General features: G+C 33.3%; 1 protein-coding gene across 1 annotated transcript; it reads left to right on the top strand.

Annotated features, from left to right (window-relative positions):
* Positions 1 to 7,132: 7,132 nt before the first annotated feature.
* On the top strand, positions 7,133 to 18,898 carry LOC148596713 (epithelial sodium channel subunit beta-like). The gene is given in 8 exon segments (XM_088564310.1): positions 7,133 to 7,332; positions 9,711 to 9,802; positions 11,297 to 11,460; positions 12,854 to 12,919; positions 14,530 to 14,606; positions 16,170 to 16,280; positions 17,269 to 17,344; positions 18,722 to 18,898. Coding segments are annotated over 8 exon segments (963 nt in total).
* The last annotated feature ends 244 nt before the right edge of the window (positions 18,899 to 19,142 follow it).

The following is a 19,142-nucleotide window of genomic DNA, read 5'->3' as shown; positions in this document are numbered from 1 at the left end:
TCTGTCTATGTCTAAATGCTTATCTCCATTTAATCAATATATCTACCAAATTTCAACATTTAATTTTAAGTTTTATAAAAATTTGACAGGGGTAATTTGGTGTGCGAAACAGTGCGTCTTAATGTAACTGTATAGTGCAACCTTTTCAAGCCGGTTTTACCGTTTATGAGCAAACACAATAAAAATCCGACTCCGCATTTTAGATTAGTACCAAGCCGTGTCTGCTCGATTGATCAAACATTGCCGTCTTGAAATAAATGGTATTCCTACCATCGGTTATTAAATCACAATCAATAAGTTAATCATTAAAATGATGCTCCCTCATAATAACCATCGATCAAAGCAATTAAAATTTTTCCTAATGAGAGAAAACAGTTTTTGTGAAACATAAATGTTCATCACGTCTTGAAAGATTGTATTTAAGCTTTACATTTACGGGGACCATGATCATTAATTGAATCATGGATATCGTCTACTCCATCATATATATTAACTACCATACATCGTGTACAGGTTACAGCCCTAGATTAATCCTACGAGGAGGAATCACTCGGCCAGCGAAAGCTATATTTTTATATAGCCTAGCTGGTCGAGTGGTCTAGGGCGCTGGACTTAGTGCAGACGGTGTTGCCATAGATGTCACAGCGGTACGAGTTCGAGTCCCGCGGAGGGAACGACAAAAATTTCAGACCCTTATATATATATATATATATATATATATATATATATATCAGGCAATGGCACCACAAAACCTGACTAAATCATTAACCTCCAATACTTTTACTGAAAGAGTCATTGACAAAACGAATAAACTCGGAAATATCTTGTCAAGTTTTATGCTAAAGGTCTGAACTGCAATGTTTGATGATTATTTAAAATTTACAAAGTAAAAAAAGAGGCCGACATTCCGTGTAATAAATGTAAAACAGTAAAACCTGTCTAACCCGAGCCTTGAATAATCCCACCCAAATCATGTCTAAACTACATATTTTAAAAGTCCCTTTATATCAATTAAACTTTATTTTGAACCTTGTATCGCGCTAGAACTCTAACAAATAGGCTTCTGGAACAGGGTTTGTTGATACAAGATTGAAGTCATCACTACAGAAGTTTTATGGTCGTCATCATGAACTCGTGGATCGTTATGATGTATCCATCAGCACCATGAAAACTGATTTATTCAACGGGTCATAGTTTACCTTTCCTCGTTTGTCTACCCCGGACTTGACTTTTTATGAGCAACTCGGCGGGTGTTTCTAGAAAAGCAGAGGACGCTTACCCTACCGGTGAACCTGGTCCATGCTCCCAGTTTTTAGTGGGGTCCGAGTTGCTCATTTACTTTTGTTACTTTGTATGTATGATTTTAGTTACTTTATGTTCTTTGTTGTGTATGTCTGTTTTCCATGTCTGGTCTTTGTCCCTGGATTACATTCTTTTTATTACAGCTATAACCTTGGTTGCCTTGATTACTCTTAGTAAATGGTATTCCTGTCTGTAATATTGCTGCTCGGACATTAAACCCCAACAATCAATCAATCGTATTCCTGTCTTAAGTAGACAAATTTAAAAAAAAACAAAAAGGGGTCTGTTTAAACATGTTTCAATGTATGTAGAATATTTGTCGTTATGTATAATGGTAGAAAAACTTTTATATTTCTAAAAAAATAATTGATCTAAATCAATTCCATTCAGTTACAAATATCATTCTGCGGTCGTTATAAACGTAATTTACGATTGACATATTCTGTTTATGATTTTGTGTTTTTATTTCACATTATTGGACGGACAAATACTTTCAATGTTACAAATTGTTTTTGCTCTACAAATCTTACAAATCACTGGAACGTTTGTATTCATCATTTTATTTCATTCTCATGTTTGCATCAAAGTCACTTGGACTTATTTCATTCCATATCAAATGAAAGCTTTATAGGCTTTGGTGAAATTGTATATGATACAAACATATCAATGATTTCAAGAACTCAATAACTAACTAATCAAATATTTTTGTCTTTTTATGTCCTTTGCGGTTCAGGTCAAAGTTCTGATATGATTCTGTTAAAACCTTGCAAGTATTTGGGTTCAAATATCTACGATCTAACGACAATTTAGGAACCACAAAAATCGTTTCCCTCGAAAGAATTCGTCGATATATGCTCAATGTAAGCCGTCGCTACAGAGCACTAATCTTTTACTTATTCTTTAGATATCAACGAGTGTGATTCTCTTCGATGTCTTAATGGCGCAATTTGCAATGACAGCGTTAATTCGTACACGTGTACTTGCAGAGATTTTTTTACTGGTAAAAACTGTGAAAGGTGAAACCTGCAAGTTTATAATTGGAAAATTATAAATATATATAAATTTAATTTGCAATTATGATAATTAAAACAATCGACCAGAGGTATGCTGGCTTGTGTATATAAATACTTTAATATACAGTGAATCCTGTCTAAACCAGACCCCTCTTCAGAGGAGTTCGGTTTACACAGGTTCAAAGTCCATTTACATTGGCATAAACGAGACTTTGAAATGTGTCCGGTTTAGACAGATTTTCGGATTAATCAGAGTTTGGTTAAGATAGGTTTCACAGTACTGCATGTTATATATGTTTCTCGTGATGTATATCTGTAAAGGACCTCCATCGAAATCATTTTTTTTCAGCGGTTTAGATTTTACAGTTTGTCATAATCTTAGATATTTATAAGTTGAATGTAAAACATTCCATAATGGTAATGAAGTCAATGATGGGACATGGAAAGCCGACAATCACAACAAAGAACAAGCAACAAAAGTGAATTCGGATCAGATGAACCGGTAAGGTAAGCGTCCGTTCAGAAATGTATTTATGAAAAACCCGACCACTTTTATAATGGAAGCTTATTTGAGCAAATGTGTTAGTCGCTTTGAACTGCATGTTTATAACAAAAAAACTTATTATCAGCGAGCTTCAGAACTGCATTGCAGTTGATTTAGGCATTTCAAAACAAAAGATATGATATAAACGGACCATTTACCTTCATCTCTTTTATCTTTGACTTTTTGTATCGCTTTATAATTTTATCGCGCAAGAAGATACATATCATATCACACATTCAAAATTTCTTTTCCATCTTGTGATGCGTACAATATGAATGTGACGGTTACAAGTTTAATTCAGTTTAATCAGAATCAGAGTCTATTGAAAGCAAAGTATCTATAAGATAATCTATAGAATATCTCATGAAATATAAAAAGGCAAAAATTGTAAATCAATACAATAAGTTATATTTTAATTGATCTTTTGATAAACATACTGTGATTTGCTAGTTTTCTTTATCAAAATATTCCAAAAGTGAACAAAAAATGAATTAAGGTCATATAAAAATAGTCTACTTATTGCTTATTTTTCTACCAAAAAGAATATTGAAAAAAATGATGATGTTTCGCCATAAAACATGATGTTTTGAAGATTAAACATTTTTTTTCAAATTTAGTTTTCAGATTGTTCTAAAACTGGACAAAAATGACGAACGATAGACCGAAACAAGAAGGAAGAGGAGTAATGTTAAGACTAACCGACTTTACAGAGTATACTACCCTTCATGGCATTAGTAGAATGGCATCAAACAAACGGATCGTAGGGAAAGTGTTATGGTGTTGTATTATACTTGGGTGTTTCGGGTTTTGTTCGAGACAAATCTACGAATTATGCATTCAGTATGCAAGGTAAGACTTATGTATTATATGATTCGTTTTTTTATACTACATTTTTTTTTCTTCAGGAACATTTTTAGAATTGTTTTATTTGATTTTGAAAATTGTTTACAAGCTGACAATAGCTTCCGCATGCTGACTTTTATTCAAAAATTTAATTTAATCACAATTTATAAAGATGACAAAGTTTCATTCCATCATATTTAGCTAGTTGAACTAAGTTTCGTTCTTTGTTCTCGTACATTTAACCAATATAAGAAAATAAAGGGATATATTTAAGATGCCTGAAAGTATATCAGGCATCAGAAGTCAATGAAAATAGATAAAAATAAAATTAGTATACAAGTATAAGTATTTTCTACATTGATATGTTGAAGGAAGAAGGTTTCAAATTCTACTATTTGAATGGCCGTTGTAGGTATAAAAAATAATTATGATTTAGTTCAGTTGCAAAAATGTTCGAACTTCTGCTAATTGAATGTCCGTTGTGGGTATCAAAAGTGTTATTGTTCTAATTCCGATACAAGTATGTTAAAAATTCTGCTAATTGAATATAACTATTAATTAATATCTAGGTATTAATACTCTTTATTTATTAATACAATATTCCACATTTAAAAATTAAATGAAAGTTTATCATGTATGGATTATTCCTAATTACTTCCGACTCTCTATTACTTATGCGCCTACCCCCCATAGTCCCATTTCCCAAAACCAAAATGCTCTATATGCAATTAATTAGAATTTCCTTCCCAGTTATGTACTGTTGCTTGTGCATGAAGATGTATTGTATTTTTAATCAGAATTCTCGCCTAAAGACAATAATTGTTTTTGTTTTTCATTTCAGTAAAAGCGTAAATACCCGAATATCCATCCGATACCAGACAGTGTATTTCCCGCATGTCTCCTTTTGCAATTTAAATCCAGACAGTTTCTACAGAATGAATTTAATTGATTATGGTCAACCCAAGAATGCACATTTAAGGTTATTGAAAAAATACTTTTATAAATCTGTCAGTGAAATGCACCAAGAATTGAACCAAGAAGCTCATAAAAATCAGGTACATGTTTACCACTCATTAAACAATTAGTAACTACATTGTGCTTCAGGCTGTTTGCTACGTGTGCATCGTGATACCTGCTTCAAATGAATGGTTTCGCCTGGTATGAATAATGTTTGATACGCGTCGCAGAGCTGCATTCTTATTGCTGAAATTATTCTCACTTGCAATAAGGCGGGTGCTGCTTAATGTTTAATCTATCATATTAGGTTTGCTGCATTATGTATGTAGATCGTCTTTATCTCAAAAGAAAGTTGAAAGAGTAATCAAGGGAACCAAGGTTATTGCAGTAATCAAAAGAATGTAATCCAGGGACAAAGACCAGACATGGAAAACAGACACAACAAAGAACATACAGTAACTAAAATTATACATACAAAGTAACAAAAGTAAATGAGCAACTCGGACTCCACTAAAAACTGGAAGCAAGGACCAGGTGCACCGGTAGGGTAAGCGTCCTCTGCTTTTCTTGAAACACCTGCCGAGTTGCTCATGAAAAGTCAAGTCCGGGGTAGACGAAACGAGGAAAACGTTGATTTGCGAATATATATTTGATTGTCTGTAGTATATTTTCGTCTTTACAGGATAATTGATTGGGGTTTTCCAATGGTAAATATACTCTTAATTATTAACTTTTACCATGTTTTAAGCAACTGAAAAAAAAACAGAGGAGGAAAATGGTTGATTTTGATTGAATGGTTTAAAACACTTATGTAGCACTCCAGCTAAGAATCATGCAAACTATGATTCATGGGTAAAAAGCCTACATATTTTTATTTTTGATATTTTGTTTGAATAGCCATAGTAAACAAAAATTAACATTAAGTTTTTCATATAACCCGTGTTCTTAGGAGATAAAAATTATATAGAATGCACTGTATATTTCAAAATTAAGGGAGATAACTCTGTAAATGATACTCAAAAACGAAAGAATCTATTGAATTTTCAATGTTGATTATCTCTTCAGAGCAGGCAGATTTGAATGAATAATTACACATTTCATAGTATAGACCCATAAAACAACTTAATTATAAAAATAAAAAATATGTGGCCTTTTCTGGGGTGTATCACATTTTTCAGATTTTGCATGATTCTTACAAAGACAGCTACTTATTATACTAAAATTGATACAATTTTGTACAATATAAACCATTAATATAAATAAACATTATTCTACTTTTTGTCCTACTAAGTTAAAAAAATATCAATCGCAAGTACTCAAAATTCGATATGCTGTACAGCGCACGTGTTTCAAGTAGTAACCTCTCATCAAAAGAATGTAATCCAGGGACAAAGACCAGACATGGGAAACAGACATACACAACAAAGAACATAAAATAACTTAAATAATACATACAAAGTAACAAAAGCAAATGAGCACCTCGGACTCCACTAAAAACTGGGAGCATTGACCGGTAGGGTAAGCGTCCTCTGCTTTTCTAGAAAGACCTGCCGAGTTGCTCATAAAAGGTCAAGTCCGGGGTAGACGAAAGAGGAAAGGAAAACTATGACATGTTGAACAATTCAGTTTTTATGGCGCATATGGATACACCATAACGATTCACGAGTTCATGATGATGGCCATAAAACTGCTGTAGTGATGACTTAAATCTTGTAGCAACATAACCCTCTTCCAGAAGCCTATTTGTTAGAATTGTAGGGTGATACAAAAAGTCTGTGTTGTATCGGCATGCTCTTAGGAATTCCAAGTCCACCAGCAGTGGCATTAGCCCAGTGGATACATAATAAGAAAAATATTGTTCATTTACATCTAATTTTTCGATATATTAAGCTGACGTTACTTATTGTACATCTCGGCGAATATCACTTGTACATTTTACTGACATTACGCGCTCATATTCTTACATATCGTGACCTTGATGTCTCAGGTAATATCGAGAACACAAAAACACATAACAAACTAAAACACATATCACCAAAAAAAAAAAAAAACAAAACAAAACAAAACAAAAAAATAAACTATTAATAAAACCAATATTAAACCAGTGATAAATTCTTATACTACAAAAATAAGCAGTTCCTCTACTTTCCTCTTTTGTCTACCGTAGACTTGTTTTTATAAGCAATGCGATGGTTATTTCTATAAAACAGAGGACGCTTACCCTACCGGTGCAACTGATCCATGCTCCCATATCTTAGTAGAGTTACTCATTTACATATGTTACTTTGTATGTATTATTTTGCATATTTTATGTTCTTTGTTGTGTGTGTCTGTTTTCCATGTCTGGGCTTTGTCCTTGGATAACATTCTGTTGATTGCCGCTAGAATCTTGGTTCCATTGATCACTCTGTCTTCTATACATTTAGATGCTCTCACACGTTCAGTCGGAAATAATGTATGCAGTTAGGAAGTAATGCGATTTTCCCATAAATTTACCACTATTGTGTCACCGTTTCAACTTGCTAGTAAAGCAGAACAAAAAGTCAGATTATTCCTAAATGTTTTTGGCTATGGTAAGGAGGAATTTGCCTTGGAAAACTTAAAAGCAATAACTCCTGACTTCAGTGACTTTGTTATTAGCTGTATCTACGATGGTCGTCCATGTAACGCAAGGTAGGTGACAAAACTCTAACATTTTATTTCTGACTTCTGTTACAAAAGCTTAATTAGTGCCAGTCCATACAAAATTCAGACACTACCCACAATAAAGTGATTCATGGTGCAGAAAAAAACACCAAACAAACGATGCTTTTTCAATCTACATATATTACATTTTTAAGCAACAGCTGTCCTTTCCATATTCAGATCTACACATTTGAGAATATCATACATTATTCTGTCACTAAAATCAACAATTTCGAACAAAATGAAGAACTATAAAATTTCAGTTCAAGGCCACCAATTGGTCTTCGTCTTCAAGGAATGTTGAGGAAAACCTCACACCAAAGGGCAGGCTACAGCTGGTCTCAAGACAACATTAAAGACTTAGGGCAGGCGCAATAAATGCAACGGGGCTAAAGTACTGTAGCGTGACCTAACTCCCTGGCAACTGTGGAAAAATATTACATAATTAAACACACTTAAAATCAGTTAGAAAAAGTCTGATTCCGTTGTCAAAAAAGAAATACTGATTTTACGTTAAACAAATTAACAAAGGACTACTAGTATTTATAGGACATACCAGACCCAGGCCAGTTTAAACCTACAAAAAAGCTTTTAAAAATGTAAACGTTGACCCAATTTTATAAAGTGAAGTTTGTTTGTTTGTTTGTTGGGGTTTAACGTCCGAGCAGCAATGTTTCAGCTATATTCCGACAATGAACATGAAATGGATGATAAAATGAACATGAAATGAAAAAAAAGGATGGGTCACAAGGATAATAGGGTCGACAAATTTTGATTGCCACTGGAAAAAGGGGGATGGGTAAGGTCGGGCAATTTAGTCTCCTGTGGCGGAGCGCAAAGGTTCCTACTCCTATCGAATACCACAGCAGGGTTCTTTAACGTGCGAGGAACGTGGCATCTTTCCCAACACGGTGCACCACTATGGTTTGCGATCAGGTTTTCCGTATTATAGCCTGACAACCCCAGCATGTAACACGCCAGGGGTACCCCATTCCACCACCTGGGGCACACATCCCAGTTGCTCTGTGGGCAGAGCGCCTAGCCCCCGGCTAGGTTTCTGAGCACTATTTAGTCGCCTTTTACGACAAGCTTAGCGCTGCTGCAGGCCTATTCTTTTACTACTAGTATTTATATGACATACCAGACCCAGGCCAGTTTAAACCTACAAAAAAGCTTTTAAAAATGTAAACGTTGACCCAATATTATAAAGTGAAGTCAAAGGAACCAGGATTCCGATGGCAATCAAAAACGAATTTATTTCAAGTATGACGCCTTGACAAGGAAAAGGTGACAATGTGTTTTTATCTGAGGAGAGTAAATTAATGATATTTGATGTCATTAATATCTATCTGAAGTACTACCTGAGTGCAAGTCTTTGTAAGAATCAGAAAAAAAAATGAAAAATCAGAAACATGTGTGTCAAAAACCCACCGATCCTACATTATTATCTCGCTTAAGGATACTTTATCTCTATTTGAAAAGACCTTCATTTGATTCCCGCATCTCTGGATTTGCCCATAATTTTTTCAATAGAATGTTGAATGAAGTTTGAACAGAGTAATATGCCCTTGAAATGCTCATGTTCAGTGTATTGTAATTATATTATAACTCAATTTACCAAAATGATATCGATAATCTTGTTTTTTTACATTGATTCTGACGGTGCAAATATTCAAATTATACTTGCAAAATGGTGATTTAATCATGCCATGTTTAACCGACTGCATAACACTTGAAATATAAATTATCTAATGCAAATTGAAAAAAAAAAAAAAAAAAAAAAAAAAAAAAAGAATAACTGAATTAACACTGGTACTTGAGGAGGTAAAGTTACGGTAAAGGGCATAAAAACTCTTGAAATCAGTGATATGTTTGTATTATATTCATTTAACCAAGGCCTGTCAAGCTTTCATTTTAGACCGAATGAAATTAATCCAAGTCACTTTGATGCTTACATGTACATGATATTGATGTAAAATGATACAAACATTTCAATGATTTATAAGAATTGTGTCCCTTACCTTAGGTCTACATTCTTAATATATGCATACAATATATAAAGAAATCCTGTCTAAACCGAACCCTATTGCCACTTCTATTTATCGAGGTTTAAAAATAAACATTCGAAGGTGTTCAGTTTCGAACATACCTAAAAAGGTCAGATTCCCTTGCCAAAAAAAATGAAATAAAGAAACTGATTTAACGTTATACAAATTAACAAAGGACTACTAGCATTTAAATGTCTCTTTTCAAATAATGTAATGTGTCCACTACTGATCATTCTAAGTAACGATGCGCTTAGTTTCAATTGTAAATTCAGATGACTATGGTGGGAAGTATAGAAATGTAATTTAATCTTTTTGTAGTAATTTTGTACCATTCTTCGACCCTTACTTTGGACACTGCTACAGATTTCCATCAAAACCATTAATCAGCAAAAGATCAGGACCATTGTTTGGTATACAGTTAGATACTATTATACACACAGGCTATTGCAATTCTCATTTATTTTCTGTCATTTGTTAAGTACTTTGTTAGGGGCTGGAAAGTAATGATAAAGATTTTTCTAAAAAAGAATTAAAATGTATTAGTGCGCGAGGTGAAAAACTGATTTATCTTTTCAGTCAATTCGTATAATAGCTGTTTTTCTTTACATTACTTGCTTGGAAAACTTCTGATACTGTAGACAATATTCCATATTGGGAAATCCGGATTGGTTCCAGATTTCAACAGACATACGGGACCAAAAACTGGTTGAAAAATAACCATACTCTTATAATAAAACTTTCGTCTGAAATATTATTGATCTTCCAAAAAGATCATAATTGCCGCTAATTTTCTATTTGGAGAAATAATTGAAGAGCTTTTAAAATCTTTTTTTTCCACTTACAATCAATCAAAAAATATTTTCGACATGCATTACCCCTAGCTCTCTATCGACAGACCTGCTATTTTATTCCAAATAATCATTACCGGAAGTGGAGAAAAGTATTATTAAGTATAAATTAAAGAATGATTTCCAAATTTGAAAGATCGTCCATTGTATATGGCAATCAGAATGAGATGGGAAATGACCGATAAGAAATGGTGATTTTGTATAGAAAAGTGGGATTTTGGAATGGGGAGAATGGAAATATCAGTTTAAAATTGTCAATTATTTTAACAATGAATTAAAATGCATTCGCAACAGTATTTTTAATTTTGAAGAGGATAAAAATATACAATGTGGATAATCCAATTATAGAAAAATTCACTGGGATATTCGAATTTTTCAGTGGATAGGGATAATAGTAACGGTGAGGTTGGTTAGTGTTAATGGGAATTCAATATTATTTAAGAAGGGAGACCTAGGATAGGGGACATATCTCCTGAAATCAGTGATATGGTTGTATCATATTCAATTTTACCAGGGCCTATCAAGCTTTCATTTGAAGCAGAATAAAATCGGTCCAAGTTACTTTGATGCTTACATTGGATTGACGTAAAATGCTGAATTCGAACGTTCCAATGTTGATACATAGAGAGACTCTCTGAGTTAAAAATGCTAATAACGAATAAGTTCTCGTGTTCATAGTATAAAATCAGGACTCCACACTCAATGTAGAATTTACTGGATAAGAAATTTCTATGTACTCAGCGGCCAGAAATACGATAAAGAAATTAAACATACACAACAAAATATGAGCACAGCGAAGCAAGAATGTTATGGAAATTTCAATTATACAATCACCCAGGTGTCTACATATACATATAAAAGAAAGAAAACATGTAGTTAAAACTCGTAGACCGACTGACAGTATACAAAGATGTAACTCATATTAAAAAACCCAGATTAGAACCTTCACCAGTTTTAAAAGGTATTAGTACATGCATGCAGCATATTTCAACCAAACATTACACATACGAAAACAGTTTCATAATAAAAAAAATATATTTTTGTCTATTCTAATAGCCCTCAAATTGATTTTTAATGTAAATCAAAGTGATTACATTCCCGACCTTGTACAGGATGCTGGAATCAGGCTATCCATCCACAAACCTTGGACAGACCCATTTCTACAAAACAGTGGTTTATCTGTGGCTACTGGATTGCAAACTGAAATTTCCCTTGTCCAAGTAAAACTCTTCAACGGTTCAGTAGCATTTTTTTAACAGTTAAACAAATTATGACCCAATTACTACTAATTCAGAATTGAAAGAGTAATCAAGGGAACCAAGGTTATAGCGGAAATCAAAAGAATGTATTCCAGGGACAAAGACCAGACATAGAAAACAGACATACACAACAAAGAACATTAACTAAAATCATACATACAAAGTAACAGAATTAAATGAGCAACTCGGACTCCACTAAAAACTGGGAGCATGGACCAGGTGCACCGGTAGGGTAAGCGTCCACTGCTTTTCTAGAAACACCTGAAAAAAAATGAAAAAAATGTGTGTTACTATGTTTCTTATATTCCCAAATGAATGTAGTTTTTGCTTTGCTCTATTTGTGCTTTCTTTCAACCGTTGTTTTGTCCGCAGAATCCGCCTGAAACGGCTGAAATAATTTTAGCCATACTTGGCAAAAGAAAATTAATCACCATAGTACATGTGTAGATATGCACAAACATTTTATAATTTTAAACTTTGCTGCATTCGGAGAAAATTGGTTGAAAATAGAAAATAAATCGCAGAAAGTTCATACAAATAGTTGATTTTAAAATGTATCACTCTACGTGCTGTCGATTGATTTTATTAAAATTCCAAAATGGTCGCTGGTCACAAAGTAAAAATAAACAATCGAAAACTTCATGGATGCGTTCAAGTAATTTTGAATGTTCCTGTGATAGGCGAAATAGGTGGAAATCTATTGCAGTTTGCGTAAAAAGTACATCTTGGTCATGATTAAAATGATTAAAGTGATTAAAGTGAGTCCAGAGAATGTCATTTTCCAAATGTGTTGGTTCATTCAGTAAAATTGATAAGAAATGTGGAAAATACACCACACCATTTACAAACAGTATACCGGAAAATTTCCGCAGGGTGCTAATTTTGGCGTAATTCAGCGGTCTGTCTGAAAACGCCAAAATTAATACCGCGAAGTATTTAATCTGAGCTTGAGTATTTAAAGCACAACTTAGCATCCGCAAAAAATAGAATCGCCAAAATTTTGGGAGTATATACTTGTTTACCTAAAAATCGCCAAACTTTACAAAATAACCCGCTACACGGTGTTTTATGGTAGAATCTCAAGTATTTTATCACAATGTATAAGGAAATAATTTTTTTTTCTTTCAATACAATAAGAAGTCAATTAAACCATTCAATATGCCACATTGTAAACATTTCGAATGTTACTGGAGTCCAAGTTGCTCATTTACTTTTGTTACTTTTTATGTATGATTTTGGTTACTTTATGTTCTTTGTTTTATGTGTCTGTTTTCCTTGTCTGGTCTATGTCCCTGGATTATATTCTTTTGATTACCGCTATTACCTTGGTTCCCTTGATTACTCTTTGTTCTAGAAATCGATAGAAAGAATACCAGAGCGATCGAAATGTGATGGCAGGAACCGATTTAACAGTAGATTCGTAAGAAATTTCATCACTGCTTTCCAACGAAACACAAAAGAGCATATATAAATATATTTATATATATATATGTATAAAGAGCAGATTCAGAATTGAAATGGACTAATATGCATTTCTATCATCCATATAAATAGTCATATATTATATATTTTCTCTATTATTTAGACAAATAATATTTTCTACGTATTTTTTAATATAAAGATAGCCAGTAATCACCCTCTGATATGACGACGTTAATTTAACTACAATTATTTTTAAGGATCAGGAAAAAAGAGTAAAATCTACAACACCGCCGATCTAAAAATAAACTTTCACTGAAGAAAGTCTATTCCATTTTAGATTTGGCAACTATTTAATCCAAGCTTAAACAATTACGCTTCTGGAATTATGTTATGTTGCTAAAGTCACCACTAAAGAAGTTTCATGGTCGTCATCATGAACTCGAGGATCTTTACGGTGTATCCTTCTGCACCATGAGAACCAATTTGTTCAAGGTGTCACTGTTTTCTTTCCTCTGTCGTCTACCCCGGACTTGGCTATTTGTGAGCAGCTCGGTGGGTGTTTCTAGAAAAACAGATGAAGCTTACTATTACGGTGAACCAGGTCCATGGTCCTAGTATTTAGTGGCGTTCGAGTTGCACATTTAGTTGTGTTGCTTTGTACGTATTTTATGGTTATTTTATGTTCTTTGCTGTATGTTTCTCTATGTCTCGTCTTTATCCCTTGATTACGTTCTTTTAATTTCCGCTGGAGTCTTGGTTCCCTTCATTACTTTCGCGTAACTCGATGTATAATGAATGTTAGAACAGTGGGTTACATGCCTCTTAGTTGTTCATTTCATTTAAAAGTATATATGTTTTCACAAAAGTGACCAAAATGATATGGGAAAGAAGTCTTTATTCCTTTAATCGGATGATACAAATAGTCCAATTACAATAATAAGGTAGTGAATTAGTTCATTCCACAACTCATCTACTGCCTGATTATTACAGAGATCATTACAGGGTTTGCTATATTATATACCCAAAATTGCAGCATCCATCGTAGGAAATACACGTTAGCGGCAGAATTTTTTGTTTTATTGAAGGAATGCTTCGAGAAATGCATACAAGAGAATGTTTTACGCATTTGCAACTGTTCAATAAATAAATTTGAAAATATTCATCAAAGTATGTGTATGAATGATAAAGGTAAGAACTATTGGTTCTATTTCCCCTTATACCCCTTTAATCCATGATTGACGTGTATTTGTCCTAAGTCATTGATAATGTCATATAAACTTGTTTGAATATATGTTTGATTATGAAATATTTATAAAAAAATATGTCGATTTGTGAACGAAAAAAAAGGATACTTAGCAATTCAGTTTGATGCGTTTCTTTAACTTAAAATAACAGTAATTATATTAGTTGTAACTTCCCCATACAAGTACTGTAAATGCATTGATACAATCTTGCACGAATTATCTGCTTCTTTTTGTCTAAATTTAATTGGATTTTGCCAGCCATATGATTCAAGCTGAATGAATACGGCATGTATAAATGCTGGATAAATGATCACTCAAAACTTTGACTTACTTTGTGATTCATTTGATAATTGTCATTATTTAGCCTAATTTTGTAGATTTTTACTGCATGGAGCGTGTTCAACAAAGCATGTCAGACTGTAACTGTATAAGCCCATGTAGGTAAGTGAGAGAGTCATTTACATGAGTAAATATTCTTTCGTATTAACTACAAGGAAGTCGGTGAGCATGCTTATTGTACACTCAAATGCGGACAATTCTTTTGTTCTACCCAAAAGCCTTACCTTGTGAAAATCGTAAGTTGCACCCCACATAAGAACAATGAAAAATGTGATTCATTATTGGAAAGCCTACATTTTTTATTTTTGATATTTTGTTAAAATGTCATAGTAAACCGGAAGTAACACGCGGCTTTTCATATATATATATATATATATATATATTTATATAACCTTTGTTCATAGGAGATAAAAATTATATAGAATGTACTATAGAATTCAATGTTAAGGGAAATAATTATCTAAATGACTCTTAAATACAAAAGATGATTGTTTCGGTTTAACGCCCAAGCAGCAATATTTCAGCTATATTCATGCGATGAACATGAAATGAAAAATTGGATGGGACATATGGATAATACGGTTGACAAATTTTGATTGCCACTGGAAATAGGGAGAGGTGGGTAGGTTCGGGCAATTTAGCCTCCTGAGGCGGAGTCCTATTGTTCCTACTTCGGGAGAATACCACAGAAGGGTTCTTTAACGTGCATGCGAAGAAAGTGGCATCTTTCCCAACACGTTGCACCACTATGGTTCTCGGCCAGGTTTTCCGTATTTTAGTCTGACGACCTCAGCACGTAATGTCCCAGGGTTGCCCAATTCCACCACCTGGGACACACAACCTAGATGCTCTGTTGGCAGAGCGCCCTAGCCCTCGGCCAGGGTTCTGAGCACCATTAAGTCGTCTCTTACAACAAGCTTAGCGCTGCTGCGGGCCTATTCATTTGACACCCGGACCCACACAGGGCTAAAATACAAAAGAAACTGTTGGATTTTCCATGTAGTTTATCTTCTAAGAGCAGACTGATTGGAATGAATAATTACAAATTTCATCATATAAATCTATAAAGCAACTTCATAACAAAAGTATAGATATGCAGCCTTTTTAGAGATATATCACATTTTACAGTACATGTATTTGCAAGATTATTACGAAGACCACTGCTTAAACATTGTCTTGTGCATATATGCACATTAAATATCCCAAGGTCGCAAAGAAAGGAAATCTTGGAGGACCTACAACCTCTTCCTGATTCACAATATATCACACCGCAATATTATACGCTTTGTTATACAGGATGTGAAAAAAATCACAAGACCATGAGCCCTACTAGTTGCAAAACTGTGCAGCTGTTGCACAAATGTTCTATATTAATTTGCATGATGGAGTTTGGATTTTGAAGTGGAAAGCTTTTAAGTAGCGAATATAATCTCTGTGAAGGAGATCGCAAGAAAGTATATATGTTTGTATCATATTCAATTTCACAAAGCCTCTCAAGCTTTTGTTTGAAGCAAAATAAAATCAATCCGAGTTAATTAGATGCTTACATAATATTGATGCAAAATACTGAATACAAACGTTCTAATGATTTTTAGGAGTTGTGTCCCTTAGCTTAGGTCTACCTCCTTAAATGTGTTTCATTTTTGATATTCATTTTACCAATAGCCAACTAAAATATGAGAAAACTGTGACGTCATCTACCTGGCCAGCCACCAAATTTGTAGGCTTCCTTGAGAAAATATTTGACAAGCGAGGATTAAACTACTCTAGTTATAAGTGAGTATTTTTAGTCGCTATAAAAGTTATGTATGTACTGTGGAATTCAACAAAAACTTCACGCACAGTGACGCTTAATGCATTATATTATTATTTTATTATATTTTATATAATGCATAATTGGTACTAACAAGGATTAGTTTGATTCCAATGGTACAAAAATATCATTATAAAACATGACATCTCCCCATTTTAAGTAGGACTCCAGATAAGAATCATGAAAATATGATTCATGGTTGGAAAGTCTACATATGACACTACAATACAATGGGAATTAAGGAAGATAACTCTCTAAATGACACTAAAATACAATAGAAACAGCAGAATGTTCAATGTGGATTACTTCCTAAGAGCAGACAGATTGGAAAAAAAGTTACATATTTCAACATATATAGACCTGTAAAACAACTTAACAATTTGGGATGTGTTACATACAACAGAATTTGCATATATCTTACAAAGACTACAACTTAATTTCATTTAAAGAAAAAAAAACTATACAGTACTATAACGTGGTGAAATTTAGTATCAGAATGTGACAACTTTAGCTTCAGTTTTTCAGATCTTTTGTTGGTACTGAAATTGTCAACAAATCATATTTCGATCTTTATACTTATAATATTTACATTTACTTTTATTTGCATCACATTTTAATTTAACAACTAATGTACCTTATTTTGTAACTTTAGAATAACAAAGATTTCTAAGGGTTGTGAAATATTTCGATTTGTCATCCTAGAAACTTTCGTAGAAAGAAGGGTTTGACTCTATTTTACAGCAGTTTTAGTATTTAAAAAAACACATAAGAAATAACAACAATTTCAATAAATCTCAAAATGATAGTTTAAGGTGTCTTTAATAAAATAATTAGAACAATATTAGAGCTATGGAATGAACAAAACAAGAGATTGTCCGAAAATCTGACAAAAATGGCTAACATGAGCAGCGAATATCCTTAACTTGTTTCTTGCTATCTGTGTTATATTAGGAGGAGTCTTCTCGCCTTAAATATCTATTTGACATCCTTGTCTGATGAGCTTACAGTGGAAGAACCTGCTGTAACGGTAATTTAACCATCCTACTTAACAAATAGTTCATGCTGCTTAGGGTAATATGGAAATATATATAGCCGCCCCCCCCCCTCCAAAAAAAAAAAAATAAATAAATGTTAGAAACCGAAGCGTAGCTGAGGTGCATTGAAATTTTTATGGCGACCAATCAATTTATATATTTAAGTCGCCGACCACGAAGTGGCGGTGACTTATTGTTTTTTACTGTGTTTCTTTTTATTATTATTATTTTGATTCTTCTGTCGAAAGTGCCTGGTCTGATTGAGATGAAATTTGTCAAGAAGTTAGAACTACTCTTCGTAGGTTGTAAAACTTTAAAAAGAATGTGTACTTTAGTCCGACGGCCATTTTTTCAAAATGGCCGCCGGACTAAAGTACACATTTTTTTACACCGGAATTTTGAACATCAAACATCTCAAAAACTGCTGATCAGAATTTGACCAAACTTGGTATATATATTGAGCTCAATGTTCCAAACAAAATCCCGAAAAAACAATTGCGTGCGCCTCGGCCGCCATTTTTAAAATGGCCGGCAACGCGGTCGACAATTCAAAATTGTCAAATACATACACAACTTCCTAAATTATGACGTCACATTTTTACTTTGAAAGCGAGGTATATATAATTTCCTACCTGTCTGTATGATGTTATAAGGACCGGCAGTTTTATCTAAGAAAGTAAATATATAAAATTATTAAAAAGTACAATATTAAGGTTTAACGCCGTCCAAGATTCCCAATATCATCCTCATTTTCATCTTTATGATTTTCATCTGATTCCATCCGATTCTTTAAATGTCATTCATATTGGTGAAGGGTAGAACAAAATTATCGAACTGATGCAAACTTGGCAATAGTCAAAAAGAAAGGTCAAAGGTAAATGAAAGTCAATTTAGTAATTGACAATATCAAATTAGAAACCATCGCATTGGTCCTGACAATAAAGGCATTTCCAAAATAAAAATTGATGTCAAAGTCAAATTGTAATTTTTCTTCAGGAAAAGTAACTATTAATTTATTTCAAAAAATAAGCCAAGAAAATGCATATTCCTAAAATGTGTCTGACACTATTTCTGATTTATGTTGTATTTATTTCATATTACGCAAATATATTTTAACATAACTTAAGTAACTGTTTTTCTTAATATCAGACAGAAGGTGATTCATGCATGTCAAAAACTCATCGAATTCAGTTTTATATGGTGCAAATAAGTATTAACATAAATTAAATATTGACTGTCTTTAGTAGACATAATAGGCTTACGACTTCAAACGTCATTTACGCATAGGAAAGACGTCATAAAACAAAATTTCAATACAGTATTTAATACATTCTTATAAGTATCACTGATTCATAATTGTATCTTGTTAGGAGGAGAACTTGTTGTAGAACATTGGCGGATCACTTGGACTTTGGATAGGCATGTCTATAATTAGCATGGGGGAGATCCTTGAACTTGTTCTATTACTATGTCACACTCTTTTCACACGACGCCTTCGCAAAAACAAATTGAGTCATGAGGATGCAGAAGACATGGAACAGAAGTAGCTTACAGATAAATAAATTGTGCAGATACTTATTGCAAACTTTGATGACTTTTTTTTTGCTATATGTTGTTTGTCTTATCATTTGCGAGTTATTTGCCTTTACCCTCATCACATGTCATTACGTTAATTGCTTATGTATGTTGTAATTTTTAGATTGAAAATGTTATATCGCTGGAGTCAAAGACATTAAAATTCCTTGTCACTGCTTCTAAAATGAGTACGCGGCACATAGAGCAAAGACTGGT

The sequence above is a fragment of the Perna viridis genome, chromosome 15, assembly GCF_037379345.1.
Source record: "Perna viridis isolate PV_CMFRI_1.1 ecotype Kerala chromosome 15, ASM3737934v1, whole genome shotgun sequence".
Lineage (NCBI taxonomy): Eukaryota > Metazoa > Mollusca > Bivalvia > Mytilida > Mytilidae > Perna > Perna viridis.
This window is presented reverse-complemented; position numbering and strand designations above follow the sequence as displayed.